This window comes from Bactrocera latifrons, unplaced genomic scaffold (genome assembly GCF_001853355.1).
Source record: "Bactrocera latifrons isolate USDA-ARS-PBARC rearing strain unplaced genomic scaffold, ASM185335v1 scaffold_28, whole genome shotgun sequence".
NCBI classification, from domain to species: domain Eukaryota; kingdom Metazoa; phylum Arthropoda; class Insecta; order Diptera; family Tephritidae; genus Bactrocera; species Bactrocera latifrons.
In genome coordinates this window covers 491,795-507,405 of record NW_017536407.1, presented here as the reverse complement: position 1 = coordinate 507,405, position 15,611 = coordinate 491,795, and the positions used below count along the sequence as shown (strand labels likewise).

General features: G+C 33.6%; 2 protein-coding genes across 8 annotated transcripts in view; one reads left to right on the top strand and one right to left on the bottom strand.

Moving 5' to 3' along the window:
* The window catches only part of LOC108970062, a 47,740-nt gene extending 38,205 nt beyond the window's left edge, over positions 1 to 9,535 (top strand). For 3 of the 6 annotated variants that reach the window (XM_018935176.1, XM_018935175.1, XM_018935177.1), the window contains 5 exons: positions 234 to 583; positions 647 to 1,604; positions 2,985 to 3,083; positions 5,749 to 5,838; positions 8,941 to 9,144. In XM_018935176.1, the coding sequence (XP_018790721.1) occupies positions 234 to 583; positions 647 to 1,604; positions 2,985 to 3,083; positions 5,749 to 5,838; positions 8,941 to 9,144 (1,701 nt within the window). Of the gene's footprint in view, positions 1 to 233; positions 584 to 646; positions 1,605 to 2,984; positions 3,084 to 5,748; positions 5,839 to 8,940 lie in introns of all 6 variants that reach the window. The other 3 variants (XM_018935179.1, XM_018935178.1, XM_018935181.1) reach the window with 2 other exon arrangements.
* A 1,896-nt stretch (positions 9,536 to 11,431) lies between these two features.
* Positions 11,432 to 15,611, bottom strand: LOC108970057 (2-acylglycerol O-acyltransferase 2-like). Of its 2 annotated transcripts, XM_018935167.1 has the most exons (7): positions 15,432 to 15,611; positions 15,268 to 15,365; positions 13,928 to 14,059; positions 12,712 to 13,053; positions 12,457 to 12,635; positions 12,297 to 12,379; positions 11,432 to 11,735 (listed from the first exon to the last, which is right to left on the bottom strand). In XM_018935167.1, the coding sequence occupies exons 1-7, from the start codon at positions 15,534 to 15,536 to the stop codon at positions 11,481 to 11,483; spliced, it is 1,194 nt and encodes a 397-aa protein (XP_018790712.1). In that variant the 5' UTR covers positions 15,537 to 15,611; the 3' UTR covers positions 11,432 to 11,480. The 2 variants fall into 2 exon arrangements, with proteins under 2 accessions (XP_018790712.1, XP_018790713.1); XM_018935168.1 differs by lacking the exon at positions 11,432 to 11,735 and having other exon boundaries at positions 12,068 to 12,379.

Below are 15,611 nucleotides of genomic sequence, written 5' to 3'. Positions count from 1 at the left end.
CAACACAATTTAGCTGGTAATACATGAATAGAAAGTATTGAAAACATTAATTTGTTAGTATACATCTACATACGTACAAATCATAAAAGAAAAATTAAAAATATTGTAGCTTTGTGCACGTTTGTGTTTTTACGCGCTGCCCATTGTCCGCTGGGCGTCGAATGCGCTCACTGCCCGAAAACTAATTTTTCACTTTAATAACATTTCAACCTTTCTCCACGCCGCACACACAGTCTCTGAATCTGAACGGTAGTGGTGGCGAACGTTCGATAACAACGACAACAAAATCTACAGTAGGGGCAGCAGTAGCAGGTACACCAGCTGGAAGCGGAAGCGTCGGCAATAGGATAACGGCAAACACTGCATCCACACCGAAAACGCCAAATAACGTTAGAGGCGGCACGCGTTACGTTAAATCTTCACCAACTGCTGCACAGGAGACGAAATTAACGCCAAAGACACCGCCCGTCACACCAGATTCGCCGTGCACGTACCTGGACGATGATTTAGATTCGATGTATTCGTTTGCGACCACAACTTCCGGCCGTTCGACCATGTCCTGTGAGCATCCTTATGTGGCACGGTAAGTTTAAGCGCCCTATCCATATTTAAGTAATGTACCTACCCTCTCTCTTACCGTCCACAGTAATGGCACTACGTTTAGCGGCCGCAAGATGAAATACGTTGTACATTGCTCCAACTACGCAGGTCAGGTGGGACCCGATTATTTAACGCCTACACAACGTGCTTCACGTCAGATTCGTCGCCTCAAGGAGTTACTTTGTATGGCACGGCAAGATCTCGAGCAAAAAGATTCGGAGATATTGCGCCTTACACGTGAAGTTGTCGAGTTGCGTTTGTTCAAAGCCTCGCTGAGCTCACCTGAAGAGCGTTCTGCTTCCAGCGATGCCGTTACTGTACGCGAAGCTGAACTAAAGACGTCCCAGGATGTATCGCCAATTGTCGATATGGTCGATGATGCGACCAAATCAAGTCCACGTCATATACCCAATCAACATCTACATCATCATCATACACATAACCAGCATTTGCATCACACTCAACCGCTAACGTCGGAAATGCAAAGTTCCTTTGCCGATTCGGGTCATTTCGAAGATTTGTCAGTACATTCGAAGGATTCTTATGTTGCCCACACACAGGATATTGCGTGTGGTAGTGACGAGGCAATTCTCGCCACCGACAGTAAATGTCACGATGAGACCTGCGCTGCTGCTGGTGGTGACACCGAAGAAGACTACACGGCCACCATTAAAAACTACGAGTTGCAGCGTCAGGAGCTTATACGCATGTATGAACAGAAAATCGAAGAATTGATTCGCACACAAGATGGTGCCAGCAGCGAGATGAAACGTTCACACAATGACAAAGTGGAGGCATTATTGCAGAAATTGGCAGAGTGTAATACACGTTATGCCGACATTGTACCCGACTATGAGCACGCCAAGGAACGTATTCGTGAGTTGGAGAAACAATTGGAGGATTTGCAACGTAAATTGGCTGAACATGAGGATAAGCAGAACAAAATGTATTTGCATATGTACCAGAAGGGACAGGAAGCAGAGCGCATTTCTCGCGCTGATCAGGTGAGCTGTTGAAGAATGTGGAGTTTGATAGTTTAGGAAAGCCAGAATATAAAGAAGAATTTGTTCTGAGCTAGATTTTTACAGCAGATGCTTTGACAATCAATTTGGAAGATTCAAGCCTTTTCGTGAAAATTGCTTCTGAACGATTTCAAAGCGAGTTTTCCAAATTTTGAGCGCTTGTTTAAGAAAATCGTGTAAGGCATAATTAATATTATCCATCTGAAGCTATAACATTTTCCAGACTTTCTTGCAATTTGAGGATTCTATCATAACAGCACTATGTCGGTCAAGAATGAATCCAACCAATTTTTGATACCCTGTTCGGCTGTGAACCGTATTGCAGTAAGAGTACTATGATTCGATTGGAAAAAAGAAGAAGATGCAAGGTTTGGGCTTTACGTCGGAGCAGGAAAAACTTTCTAGCTGCTATTTTCAGGTAGTTTTTGAACCGGTCTTGCATTTCGTCGTCATCCGTTGCCAAAAAGAACTTCTTTGTGAAGAGTTCAAGCAGCATTTCTGACAAACCAATTCATCTTTCTACTTTCTACCAAATTATTCACGTTTTAAATGCTTTAAACAATTTTCATGGATTTAATTCTTCTGTCATCCAAATTATTCAGTTTTGAAATGCTTTTAAACGTTTTAAAATTGCTGCTTGAGTGACTTACGAAAAATCTGCGAGGTCTTCTTGTGTTGTTGTTTTGCAACAACTTTCAATGGATAAAACTTCCAGTCCTTATCTTCAATCTTTTTTGGACGCCAAGGTTGGCCTTCGGCTTCTAAGCCAAATTTGAAATCATGGTAACCCTTTTTGGACACTCACGCGTAGCCAGATCATGTTCAATATTACCCAGAAGTGGTGAGTTTCGGTAGAACCAGTCCTTTTTGGAGGGCCGGGAAGAGATCGCTGTTGAAGACCGTGCTGGGACATTTACGACTTCGACAAACACCGACAATGTGACTCGGGTGAAATTGTGACGGAGATGGTCCCAAAAATGCTCACTGACGACTCCCAATTTTTGAATAACATAATCACAGGTGACGGTAGAGAGGATCCAAGGCGCATGCACTTTGCTCTCAAGGCTATTCCAGAGAATGCCTTCGTTGACGCCTTCAATGACTGGAAATCGCGCTAGCAGCGCAGTATCGACGCAGAATGAGCTTATTTTGATAGTTTCTAAAGAATTATAACGATTGGTTCAATACATTTTTTTAAATCCTCAGTCATATTACTTTCCGGACAAATCCTTAAAACCTCTAGGTTTTGTTTTAGAATAATTCTGTGTACGGTTTCACTGGCTTGCTTTTACTTGTATACCTATATTATAGGTGGATACTAACGGTAGTTTTTTTCCTTACTCCTTTTTCGTCTAACGACAGGCTCTCGAATTAGCTTATCGAGCACCGGATAACAAGGTGTCCATCAATGAATTGTTGCATCAGTTGCAGAGTACACAAGATGAATTGGAAAATATACGCGTAAGATTTTTCAAAATATTCTTCATACTATTTTCTATATTATTTTGCCTACTACATTTTATTGCATTGTGATTCTTAAGTGTTTTTCATGTATTGCATATATTGTATTTATATCACTATACGTATTACAACTGTACTTACATACATATGTATGTAACGGTATATGTATCACAAGTTGCGTTAGACACTTTGCATTGCATTCGTAGCAGCATAATTCGTTGGCTTTTATGTTAATTTGTTAATGTGAGTGATGTCAGCTTAGCATAGCAACTGTTGCATGGTGGCAATTTGGCAGCAAAATAAAATTCATAATTCATAAAAACAAATCACAACATTTTCATAATAAGCATAGCTATAAAAATTAAATGATTTTTTTATGATTGTTGAGTGTTTTTGACTTATTTATTAACATTTAATAATTATTTGCGTGAACCACCAGCATAAATAACATCATTTCATTTGAATTAACATAAACATTTGTTTGAGTTAATTTGTTTGCAAGCAAATTTTATTATTCAATCAAATGCAGAACGAAGCGAATGCGAAAATTATTATTAGTTGTTAGTTTTAAAATTTTTAAATGGCTTGTAGTTTAGAGAAAAACAAAAATAATTATAAAAAAAAAAAAAAAAATTAAAAGCAGTTTATGGCAACAAGTAGCAGTTTAATTTTATATATACATGTATGTATTTAGTCGCGTTTTAGTAAATAATGTTTACGAAGTGTAATATTATGGTATTTATTAATCTCTAACAGTGCAATTTTTCTTGCAACTATTTAGTTTTATTGTTTATTGTTTTAAAAGTATGCATATTTCATTATTTATTCATGTTTAAATGTTTGTGCTTCTAATTTTTACTATATTTGCACAATAATTTTCTGATTTCAATTAAAATTTTGACAGTTTTCTGCGAAGCGTTGTATAAAAATTTGTTTCATTTAATTGGAAAGAGAAATGTTTAATTCGAGGTTTTTTTAATAAAACGTAATTCATGTATATAGCATTGAAAAAGCTGATAAAATGTTGTTGTGTAAAATTATAAAAATTAAAATTAAGAAAAATCCCTCAAATATTATAAAAGATATTATAAAGATTCATTAGAAATCATTATTTACTTTTATTTGAGGTTAGATAATTTTAAAACAATATTTGAGGCATGTTTCTAATATAATAATTTTTATTATTACGCAGTTAGCATAGGTAAATCAAAATTATAGATATTTTTGAAATATTATTTAATTTTGAGGTTAGGACTCTTTCAAAAAATGTTGCTTGATATTCATTGTTAAATAATATTATTTTCTTTATACGAGGTTCTCAGTTCTAAGTACAAAAAAATTAAATATTTTTTAGTTTTTTTTTTAAATGTGAGGTTAGGTATTTTTAAAATTATTTTTATTTGGAGCATGTTTCTAATGAAATAAATTTTATTATTACCCAGTTAGGTAAAGCAAAATAACTAAAAATATATGTAAGTAAGTATTTTTGGTATACTTTTTAGATATTTTTTATATGTTTAGGAATTTTTCAAAAAATGTTTGCTGCAAAATTTATTGTTAAATAATAATATTTTCTTACTACGCAGTTTTCATGGCTAAACAGACATTTTTGAAATATATTTTTGATATTTTGAGGTTAGGAATTTTTCAGAAAATGTTTACTGCAAATTTATTGTTAAATAATAATATTTTCTTATTGAGCAGTTCTCAGTTCTTATTGAATTTTTGAAATATTTATTTTTGATATTTTGAGGTTAGGAATTTTAGCAAAGTTAATAAAATAAAAATGCAGGTCATAAGCCGAGCAAGCTTATCTACATATAAGTTTAATGTTCGCTCAAAATCTTAATTTTCATTTTTACTTCAACATATTTTGCTTTGTAATGCAGCGTGACATTGAAACAAAATTTAATTAAAATTTAAAAGTTTACTCTACTAAACTTCTGAACTTTTCATTTGCCACATTTTATCAGCTTTCAATAAACAAGTTACGTGTGACCAGCTTCGAAAGTAGCTGGGCTTCCCCGCTGTGTGCGAACATTATGAAATTTGTGCCATATGTATTATTGAATGTGGCAATGCAAGGAGGGCATGGTTAAATAAAAAACAAAACAACTATTACTATTATTATTTAATAATAAGGAGTACACTATAAATAAAACTGTTGAAAGCAACATAAACACACATACACAACGGTAGCTATAGCTGCGCAAATAGTGCAAAATAAATATTTATATTTTTCTTAATATTTGCTTAATAATAGAAAATGCATGTCTACAGTTGAAAAAATAATTAATTATCTTACTAATATGTGCAAAGTACGTTTGTTAATAAAACTATGCATTTAATGAAAAGTAACTGTAAAAATACACTATATATATTTTAGGCGTATACCCTTGATTTGCTTCATAAGCGTGTATTAACAATTTTCAATTATTTTTTTTTTTAATTTAGAATTTTGCGATTTACCTATTCCTAATTATTTTTAATTAGTCAAACTAATTTCGTTGTGAAACCTTGTAATTATCTACTATAATATATTCCACTTCTAAACTATTTCCTTTGAGACGCAATTTCTTTCAAAACTTACTACAATCAGACATAATATGTTTTTGTATGTTTAAAAAAAAATATCTACCATATATATACTACATATATTTTATAGGCAGCTGGGTGTAGAAAAGAAAGCGGCAGTAATCATGCTCTCCTTACTGCAAAAGAAGCAATTTCGTTATGGGTTCTTGGCGCCCGGAAGGTTTGTAAATTTCTCGTAGTTTAGTATACCGATTCCTCAATATTCCTTTAAATTGTTTTGTTTTCCTCTTAATTTTTTATATGTTTTTATTTTATTGTATTATTCTTTTATATTTATTTTTATTTACTAAAATATGTGCATTTCATGCCTTTAATTTACTTTTCGGCATTTGTTTGGCTTATTTGTATTTTTTCATGGGCTTATTTGTACTTGTATTGGTATTATATTGGTATTGGTGTTCATTTTGATTTTTTTCGAACCACATTTTTGCCTTTTTTGTATCCTGTCATTTGGTTTCTTCGGTGTTTTGGTTGAATTTTCATATTTCACGACGATATTGTTGTTTTTGTACATTGCATACATTCGTACCACCTCTGGGAAGTGGCGTCAATTCAATTCAAGAAGGTGTGGTTTATTAATATTTGAATAGCATATGTATTTTTGTTTGATAGAGTCTATAGATATCGGATGACGCTTCTACTTAGGTATATTAAAGGGACAGTTTTCAACTCGAAGTGCACTTATATTGTTTCTTAAGGCTTTATTTTTCGTGTGTTAGCAAATGTAAGATTTATAAACCGGCAGTAAATTCAATGAAATATGTTTGGTTATGTTTTCGGGAAAATATTTTTGGATCTAAAAATATTTTGGTCAACGTTGTTTTTTTTGTCTAAAATATATGTTTATTTCCTTTTTTTACTAAAAAATTTTCGGTTTTTTTTTGACTAAAAAAGTTTTGGCCAAACATTTTTTTTGCATTTAAAAAAGTTTTTTATTAACTAAAATAACGCAAGAGAGCACAAAATCTTGATAATGATTTAACTTTTGTCATACAATTGATAGCTTCGTGTGGTTTAAAGATAAGAGAGTGACTATTAGGTAGTGTTGACACAGTGGTTTAATGAGTTACTATATGTTGAGGAAATAAAATAATAATTATATTGTACATGCCCTACATATACTAATTATCTACAGATGTATTTATGTATTAAGGGGTTATAACCATTTGAAAGCCAAAAAAAAAAATGTTTTTATAAAAAAAAAATACAATTACACTTAATAATAAACTCTATTAACGATTAATTTTGTAAAGTTTTGGACTCTCTTGAGTTCAAAGTCGATCTCCTGGAGACCTTCGATGAAAGGTGTTTGGAAGGTTTTTTGCTTAAAATTGTCTCAAACTCAAAAATCAAAAAAAAAAAAATATATATATAGATAAATACATTGTAAAGGTTAGTCGAAAAAGTCTTTTCGTATTTCTCATTAAATTTCAACTAATTTTTTATATTTATTATGAACTTTAATGAACCAAATATGTACCACTTTTTGCCATTTTTCCGATATAGACATTATTCCATTAGCATACAACTTTTCTGCTTTCTCGGCGACAAACTGCGACAAGTAATTGTCAGAGACTTCCCTTGAAGCCAACTTTGCTCCATTAAGAGAGTTCTGCATTGACTGAACCAGATGGTAGACCGATGATGCCATGTCAGTGCTATATAGTGGATGCGTCAAAATTTCCTAGCCAAACTCTCTCACTTTTTTGCCGAGTCATCAAAGATGTGTGTGGTCTAGCGTTGTCCTGATGGAAGACAAAGTCCTTTCTGTGGAACAGTGCTAGCCTTTTCGATTGCTTGCTTCAATCTCATCACTTGTTGACAGTAAAATGTAGAATCAATCGTTCGACCAGGCTGGACCAGCTCATAGTAAATGAGCCAATGCCACCAAGCAGCCATCATAACCTTTCGAGGTCAATCCTGGCTTTGTGACCATTTGTTGAGCTTTCCCATGCTGGGATCATGACCTTTTCCACACATCATTGTCGTATTACCTAATATTATTACTATATAGAGCAGTAATTATCAAAGAACTCCTCAAAGTTTCGATTGGCGGTTCCCAAAAAAACAGTTTTTTTGTGTGAAAAATTCACATTTAAGAATGGGTGTAAAATACGAAATTAGTATCAAAATTATTATCTTATTCCTTTCATTATTACCGACAAAAACATMTAAGATCGTGTTATAATTTCAAGTCAATTTGTACCGCCATTTCGGAGAAATTTTCCTCAATCTGCCAACTGTGTTTTAAGGAAAAACGCTTATAGTTTTGGGAGCCGTTTACACTRAGTTAAAAAATTCTTCCAAATATGTCTATATCTTCGAAATAATTTATCGGAACGACTTTAACTTTACTGAGATAATATTCTCAAATATATGTACACTCGATATATGTATATTAAAAAAAAAATTGTTTTCTCCAATTCCCAAGTGGTTATAACTCCCTTAAACCTTCCTTAACAAATCCTATATTACTTAATTGAGACTCAATTTAAGTTAAATTTAAATACTATATAATTTCAAAAGTAATTATATGCATTTATTTCGTAAAATTCATAATTTCTGAATGAAAAATATGGATCAAGGTATGTAGTCCCTGYTAACTTACACTTGTAATCATAGATTATTAAACTTTATAATTTTTTGAATGACTTAGGCGTTTAATAGTCGCAAGTGACATAATTATAACTACATTTAGTGTACATTAAAGGTATTGCCAGTTTCTAATAACATAAAAAMACGCAACGAAACCAAAAAATATACATATATAGCATGTCATATTAAAAAATAAAAGATTTCAAATAACATCACCCATTTAATAACTATTTACTATTCATGTCTGGTAATATTCGTAATAATCGCAGATGTCTACAATCTAAATGTCTCATTGTAATAATGCTCATAAAACATTCAAACTACATAAATATAAATATGTTTTTTTATAAATTCATGCATTTTTTACAAATTCTCGCATATCTTTAATATTAATTTCGTAGGTAAATGGTTTGAAATTTGGTTTGAATTTTTCATGATTACCAAATTCGCATCAATTAGTACAAAACGTTTTTGTTCATTTATTGTAAATACTTTTTTACACGCAAAAATTTCAAGATTTTTTTAATGAAATTTAATTAATTTAATTTTAAAAATCAACGAAAGAGAAATGAAAAAAAAAAAATTGTATGTAAATAAACAGAAATTTAGCGTCAAGCAAAACGCGCTCACTTTATACTGTTATTTCCCTTCCTTCCCGCACGTGCAGACAATTTACCGTCGCCTGCTGGAGGCGCAAAAGAACCGCACCCATGTCGACCCAGAGGTGACGCTGCAGTTCCTCAAGAGCGCCATTTACTACTTCTTGACCGACAAGGAGAACTCACARGGCCACTTGCAGGCCATCGAGAGCATATTGGAGTTCACCGAGGCGGAGAAGTCCAACATCAATAAGGCGCGCACGGCCAAGTAGAGAGCGTGCGCATAGTAGCGGTGCACACATTCAAAATACGTAACAATACACACACATATACATATATAAATACATACATAGAAGCTGCAAGTAGTTGGCCGAAGCGGTGATGCTTAAAAGACGGAGCTATTTCGAAAACCAAATTCAGCTTTGACCGCTTGTTTGAGACAAGTTTTTAATTAGAAATGCGATATATATATATATTTTAAAATGCAAATATTTCTAGGACAAATAAATTAATTAAAATTATAAAAATATATATACTACTAATATGCAAGTATAGTAGGCGGCTATGTAGCGATACGTACAGTGGGTGGTAAAGAAAAATTAAGACAACAAAAAAAATATATATATATTTCGAAATGCGAACGTTTAACTTTCATTTTATTTTAATGTTTTAAAATAAATTTTGTAAAGTTTTTAGTTACACACGTTTATTTATTGTAAAAAATACATATTTTATGGGGTTGATATTAGCACGTTATGTACAATGTATGTAAATGATAATTTTAATTGAAATAAAATCGCAAATCTCAGTTTCATTTATTTTATGTTAAATGAAAATATTGAAATGATATTGACGTCCTGTTGAAAGAAGAAAAAATAAATTTTTTTATTACAAAAAATTAAAAATCATTGAAATTGGCAATAGTACTAGTTKATATAATATGTTTCGCTGCTAGGGTGATCAAAGAATATATTAGGAGCCACAACTGGTGTGAAATTTTTAAAAAATCGATTTTCGTTACTTTATACCTTTAAAAATAACATACTTAAATGAAGGTTTCAAATAGTTTTTGAGTTACGGCCATTTAAAGGGTAACCACTCCCTTCAATCCGGTCGAGCAGTTTATTTTTAAAAGTGCTTTGAATTTGCTTTATACTTCTATACTCTAAAAAATTGCTTTATACTCTAAAAAATTGATAGATAGACACCCTGCCTGGAGGATGGAGTCATGTGTAAAAGCTCGTGCAAGTAAGAAAATTTCTCTGATCGCCATTCACTTGGGAGTGCCCAAAAACGATCCTTTTACATATGCGAGCTAAAGTTAGAACACAAATCATCCTTCGCCAGGATCCCGTACTGTACACTACAGTACCAGGTTTGGGACCCGTCACGTAAAAATCACTACCAATGAAAACCCATCGACAGCCACGGATGAGAGACCCCTTGAGGGCATGCACCTTGAATGGCCGGTCCCTTAATTGGGAAGGTGCCGCTGCTCAGCTGATTGATATCGTCGTAAAAATAAAGGCTGACATCACAGGCGTCCAAGAAATGCGATGCACGGGACAAGGCCAGTAGGCGAGTAGATCCTTATGGCATTTACTACAGTGGCTATATAAAGGAGCGCAAGTTCGGTGTGGAATTCCTGGTGGGAGAGAGACTCCGTCACCGAGTACTGTCATTCACTCCGGTGGATGAACGTTTAGCCACAATCCGCATCAAGGCGAGGTTCTTCRACATATCGCTGATTTCCACGCCCCGRCGGAAGAGACGGATGATGTGACCAAAGATGCCTTCTATGAGCGCTTGGAGCGCACCTATGAGAGCTGCCGCCGCCACGATGTCACAATCGTGCTTGGCGACTTTAACGGCTGGGTGGGCAAGGAAGGTATCTTTGGCGCAACTAAGTCGTTTTATCCATATCCGYCTGTTTGTTTACAGTCGAACTAGTACCTCAGTTTTTGAGAAAACGATCTGAAGTGTTGAACCTGTTCTTTTCTTACCAAGAAGCTACTCATTTATCGCATTGTCCGATCACTAAAACATATAGCGGGCATACAAACTGATCGAACGRAATAGTATGCTGGTATGGAAACTTACACAGTTTAGGAGATATCTCCATCCAAAGCACTGAAKCAATTTTCGAYGAATTTTTTCAAAACGGATCASTATATCATATAGCTACCATACAAAGTGACCGATTAAAGTTCTTGTAAGGAATCTTTTATATATGCGAATATTATTACATCTTCCATATAACCAAAGTCAACTTTTTATTTTGTTTTTTGTTGTAATTGTTGATTATTTAATATGTCGTTATCGAATAATGCTGTCAAAGTTATGTATCGCAGTCGTTAGATAATTATAGCCATTTGTTAAAGCAAGGCTTGTAGCGTTGAGTGGGAATTTGCACCTTTGTACTTTTTTTCTCAAAGCCGTTTATAGTACATTGTTCTCAAATTGTTTTTATTATTATTTTTTTTTTTTTTTATTATAAGTTATGTTGTGATTATATAGTATTATACATATATGATAAGTAATCCAAAACGATCGCACATTTCTATTTTACTTCTCTCGAGTTTTGAAACTATTAACTATGATTATTTTGTCATAAAAGTAAGTGAAGATCCAGGTCTGTTGTGAAGCTATTTTTTTTATAAGTTTTTAGTCGATTTTCTTCTTCTTTATTGGCGTAGTCGCACAAAAGGGAGTAACCTTGTCGCTCGGAAATGTCCTTCCCGATCCTGACGGAGCTTTTGGTATTGCTCAACGTTAGTTTATACGGCAGAATTAATTTTATGGGATCCATCTTCGTTCTTCTCCGTAACAGTTTTTCGTACGTAAAACGCCAACCATGTGTAATCTGTGAATAGTTTAAAAAACCGTTCCATAAGGAATTCGGAGTTAACTGTATATTTATAGCGACTTAAGCTGAACGAAAATTGAAGAATACTTAGGAAATTCCCTTTACTTTAGTTGTCGAGTTTCCTTAGATCCATTCCTAGAAATTTTGTTTTGAAATATAAACTGAAGCCTTTCACARCAAAAGCGCTGAATTTTATTCATTTAGGCGAACTTTTATAGATATCCTAAAAATGTATGTACTTAGTTTAAAGAACTCATTTTACTTATTCAGTACAATTTTTTTAATTTTTTTGTTTTTCGTTTTTGAAAAAACACTTATTTCCRGTTTATTCTTAGAAAAGTCCAACTGTTATTATTTTAATTGTTTTACAAGTTATGCAAAGCTACGAAGTCCATAGTTAGATCAGACACTTGCATAATACCATAAATGAGGTTTATGTTTCTAAAACGAACTACATGCGGTTATATCATAAAAAGGAGTAGTTCAAATTATAATTAGCTCAGCTTCTTCACTATTCTCAATATATTCACTTTTGTAAGTGTCGAATAGTTGACGTACAGCTTCCACAACTTTTGCGTGTATCTCTTCGATGTATGTTGAGTCTGGATTGGTAGTCCTTTTGACATCAATTGGACTGCCGACTGCGGAATGAAAAATACGCAAATACATTTACAGTTTAWTTCATAAATAAAATATTAACTATTTTTTACTAACTTACTCACAACCGTTACTCTCTTTTTATAAGGCAGAAAATAGTTTCCACCTCGACCTTTCATCAACAAAGGTGTGAAGTCGAAATATGTTTTGAAAAACTTTTGCACCCCTCGGAACCAAGCTTTATTGAGCGGCGTATATAAATCATTTTCACCGAAACCAAAGGATGGCACAATTGGCGAACTATAACACAAGAATATAAGAAGATGCCAATAAATAATTTCTGGAAATCAYAAAAATATGGATGACGACTGCTTACCCCGTTTGTATGGCTAATTTGACAAAACCCAAACGTTTTTTCAACACAATCGTATACTTTCCCGGTTCAGTTAGTAGAGCTTCTTGTTCACCGCCCRCCGCCAGAGCAATCATATATGATGTAAAGCCATCTGCATTATCGGGATGTGCAGGATCATTCGATTTATTTAAATAGTATAATAATGATGGCTTGGATGATGACACATAGCCCAAACAACGCCATATTTCACGAAAAAATGGCGGCCAAAAATTAACGCTTAAAGTGGCGGCCTTCGGCCGAATTCCGGGGAATAAACGCATAAAATGCGTTATTCCGAGCAGCATATTCGAGCATATACCTACACTGAAAGTCATAATGAGTGTTGGAGATTTTTTATTGAAAGAAAAGTGCTAAAAATAATATTAATTTTTAAGAAAAATTCATAACTTTTTGCAGAAGGGATTTCTAACATATAAAATATTGGGTTGTTCAGTAAGTGATATGATTTTTTTTGTGTAAAACATTTTATGAAATTAAGAAGAAATCAAGAACGTTCCGTATAAAAAAATGTTGTAAAGACCGAAGCTGCCAAGTCTGGAGAATATGGTGGGTGTATGCAGATCAAGCTGCAAAATTTTTTGGCGATGGCTTGTATGAGCTCTTGCATTATCCGGCTGGAACACTAAAAAATTTACGTTGATCAATTCTGACCTCTTCTGTTTGAAATYCTTTCTATCGGAATTCAGAAAGGTTTGAGCTAGTTCATCTTTTTTAGACCATGATCCCTTGCGCTTTACAATCTTATAAACAAATGATCATCAAAAAGGCAACACTTATTTGACGATTGATAAGCAAGTTACATCGTTAAGGCGACAAAGCATATTTCGTACCGTAAGTACATGAGGAACTCATATGTGCGRTTTCGAAATTAACCCTAGACGTTTCATATGTACGTCTTCATGCCGGAAAGAAATTTTGTCTATCTTGTGAATGACGTTCGGTCAACACATCTTATTCTTACACTTCACATAATTTTCACCTGGTTTGAACAGCACTTTTACCCTTTTGATAGTGAAACAGTAAGATATGTCAAACATTGCTAATATTTCGCTGAGCAGTATATTGCTTCATAGAACCCGTCAAAGGTTCTCACCGACGCTATATGCTCTCACCAATATTATATGTTCTATATATATAGTATATTATATAATGTACTTACAATATACAAAGTACTTACGTCAATATTCCATGTGGAAAATATGCTAACAAGTAATTACGATTTGGTGGAATTTCGGCAGTCTTCCGCATTCTTCCCGGAAAATAGTCACGCATAATGCCTAAACCGCGATCCGAACGTAGTAGTACAGGACTTGAACAGAAAAGAGTACAAAAAATATAAAAATAGTACAGGACAATTGCAGGAAAAGGGATACGATTTAAAATGTAAAATAAGCGAAATAAATTATTTTTAAAATAAAAAGTTTCAGTAAAGTTTGGAAAAATTCTAACCTTAAAAAACTAATATAAAATTTTGATTGACTATATGTAAATATTTTTAGGATCAATAATTGCTGTAATGTTTGGCGACATTCGCACTTTAAAAAAATGTTATCAAATTTTGAAAAAATTTGGATTGGACTCATCCCGCAGCCGATCTCCAGAAGGACTTCCAATAAAAGGTGTTTGACTTTGTGGAAGATTGTTCTTTAATTATCTAAAATGTAAAAACCAGTGAAATACATTCCTTCGATCTTTCACTAATAAATATCTTAGATAGGTCGTCTAAAAGTTTCATGTCAATAGGAAAATTTTCCTCACCGGCCCTGTAAGCAGCGTTTCGGGAACAACGCGTTTACAATTTTGCAAGCCGATTACACTAAGTTAAAGAATTCTAATAAATAAGCTCATACGGATATCTCAGAAAATATTTGCCTGCTCAACTTAAAATTTTCGGAGAATATTTTCAAATACAGGATGGAGTCATGTATCGCCATTCACTTGGGAGTGGCCAGAAACGTTTCTTTTCCATATGGCTCTTCCGGTCTTAGACCAAGTATCCTTTGGGTAGCAAAAGAACATCCGTTTAAAGAMGAGCTAAAGTTAGAAGACGAACCATGCCTCTGGAGAGTTGTGCGCTGGATTCGGGACCCACCACTTAAAAAAATGCCCCCGATGAAGAGGTAACAACAGTGTCGGACCATGGCAAGGGTCAAACTGGGGCGCTGCTGTAAACTCGGCTATAACCGCGATCTCTACGCCAATAAATAAGAAGGAAAAGAAGTAAAGTTTCCATCACAGACAGYCCCCATAACCGGACATCTCCCATAACTGGACAAAATTTCATGAACATGAACAGCGTTTTCATTATTATTTTATTACAARGCCAATTTTTATAACTGGACATGGATACTATTTTAGTAATATTTCCTTAAAATTATCTCTGTTAACAGATWTCATAAAATKTGTAAAGAAAATTGTGGAAAATTTATAGTYCAAGAGTGCCAGTAATTTCGAATTCATGGAAAAACGTCAAATAACCTCTATTTTTTTTAACTATTTTGCGTAGTCAAAACTTACCCGTTGCCATCGAAAGTACTATGGTAGACGTGATAGTTAACCAGCTCGTATATTAAGTAAATAATGATCACAGTTCTTACAAGTAAACCACCAAAGAGCTGCACATTAATATTAAACAGAGAATTGTTACTTTATAATAAAGGTTACTACTTAAAAACACTCACAAGTCCTTTTAACGTATAATAATAGGCAGTAAAACACGAAAAATAGAATAAAAGGATATATATTTGTATTAGAATGGTACGTATCACTTCTTTAAACGTTATCATTTTGTTGGACACTCTTCAACAAAGTATAAGTTTATTAGCAGTTGTCATAATTTAAATACAAAGAATAACTATGAG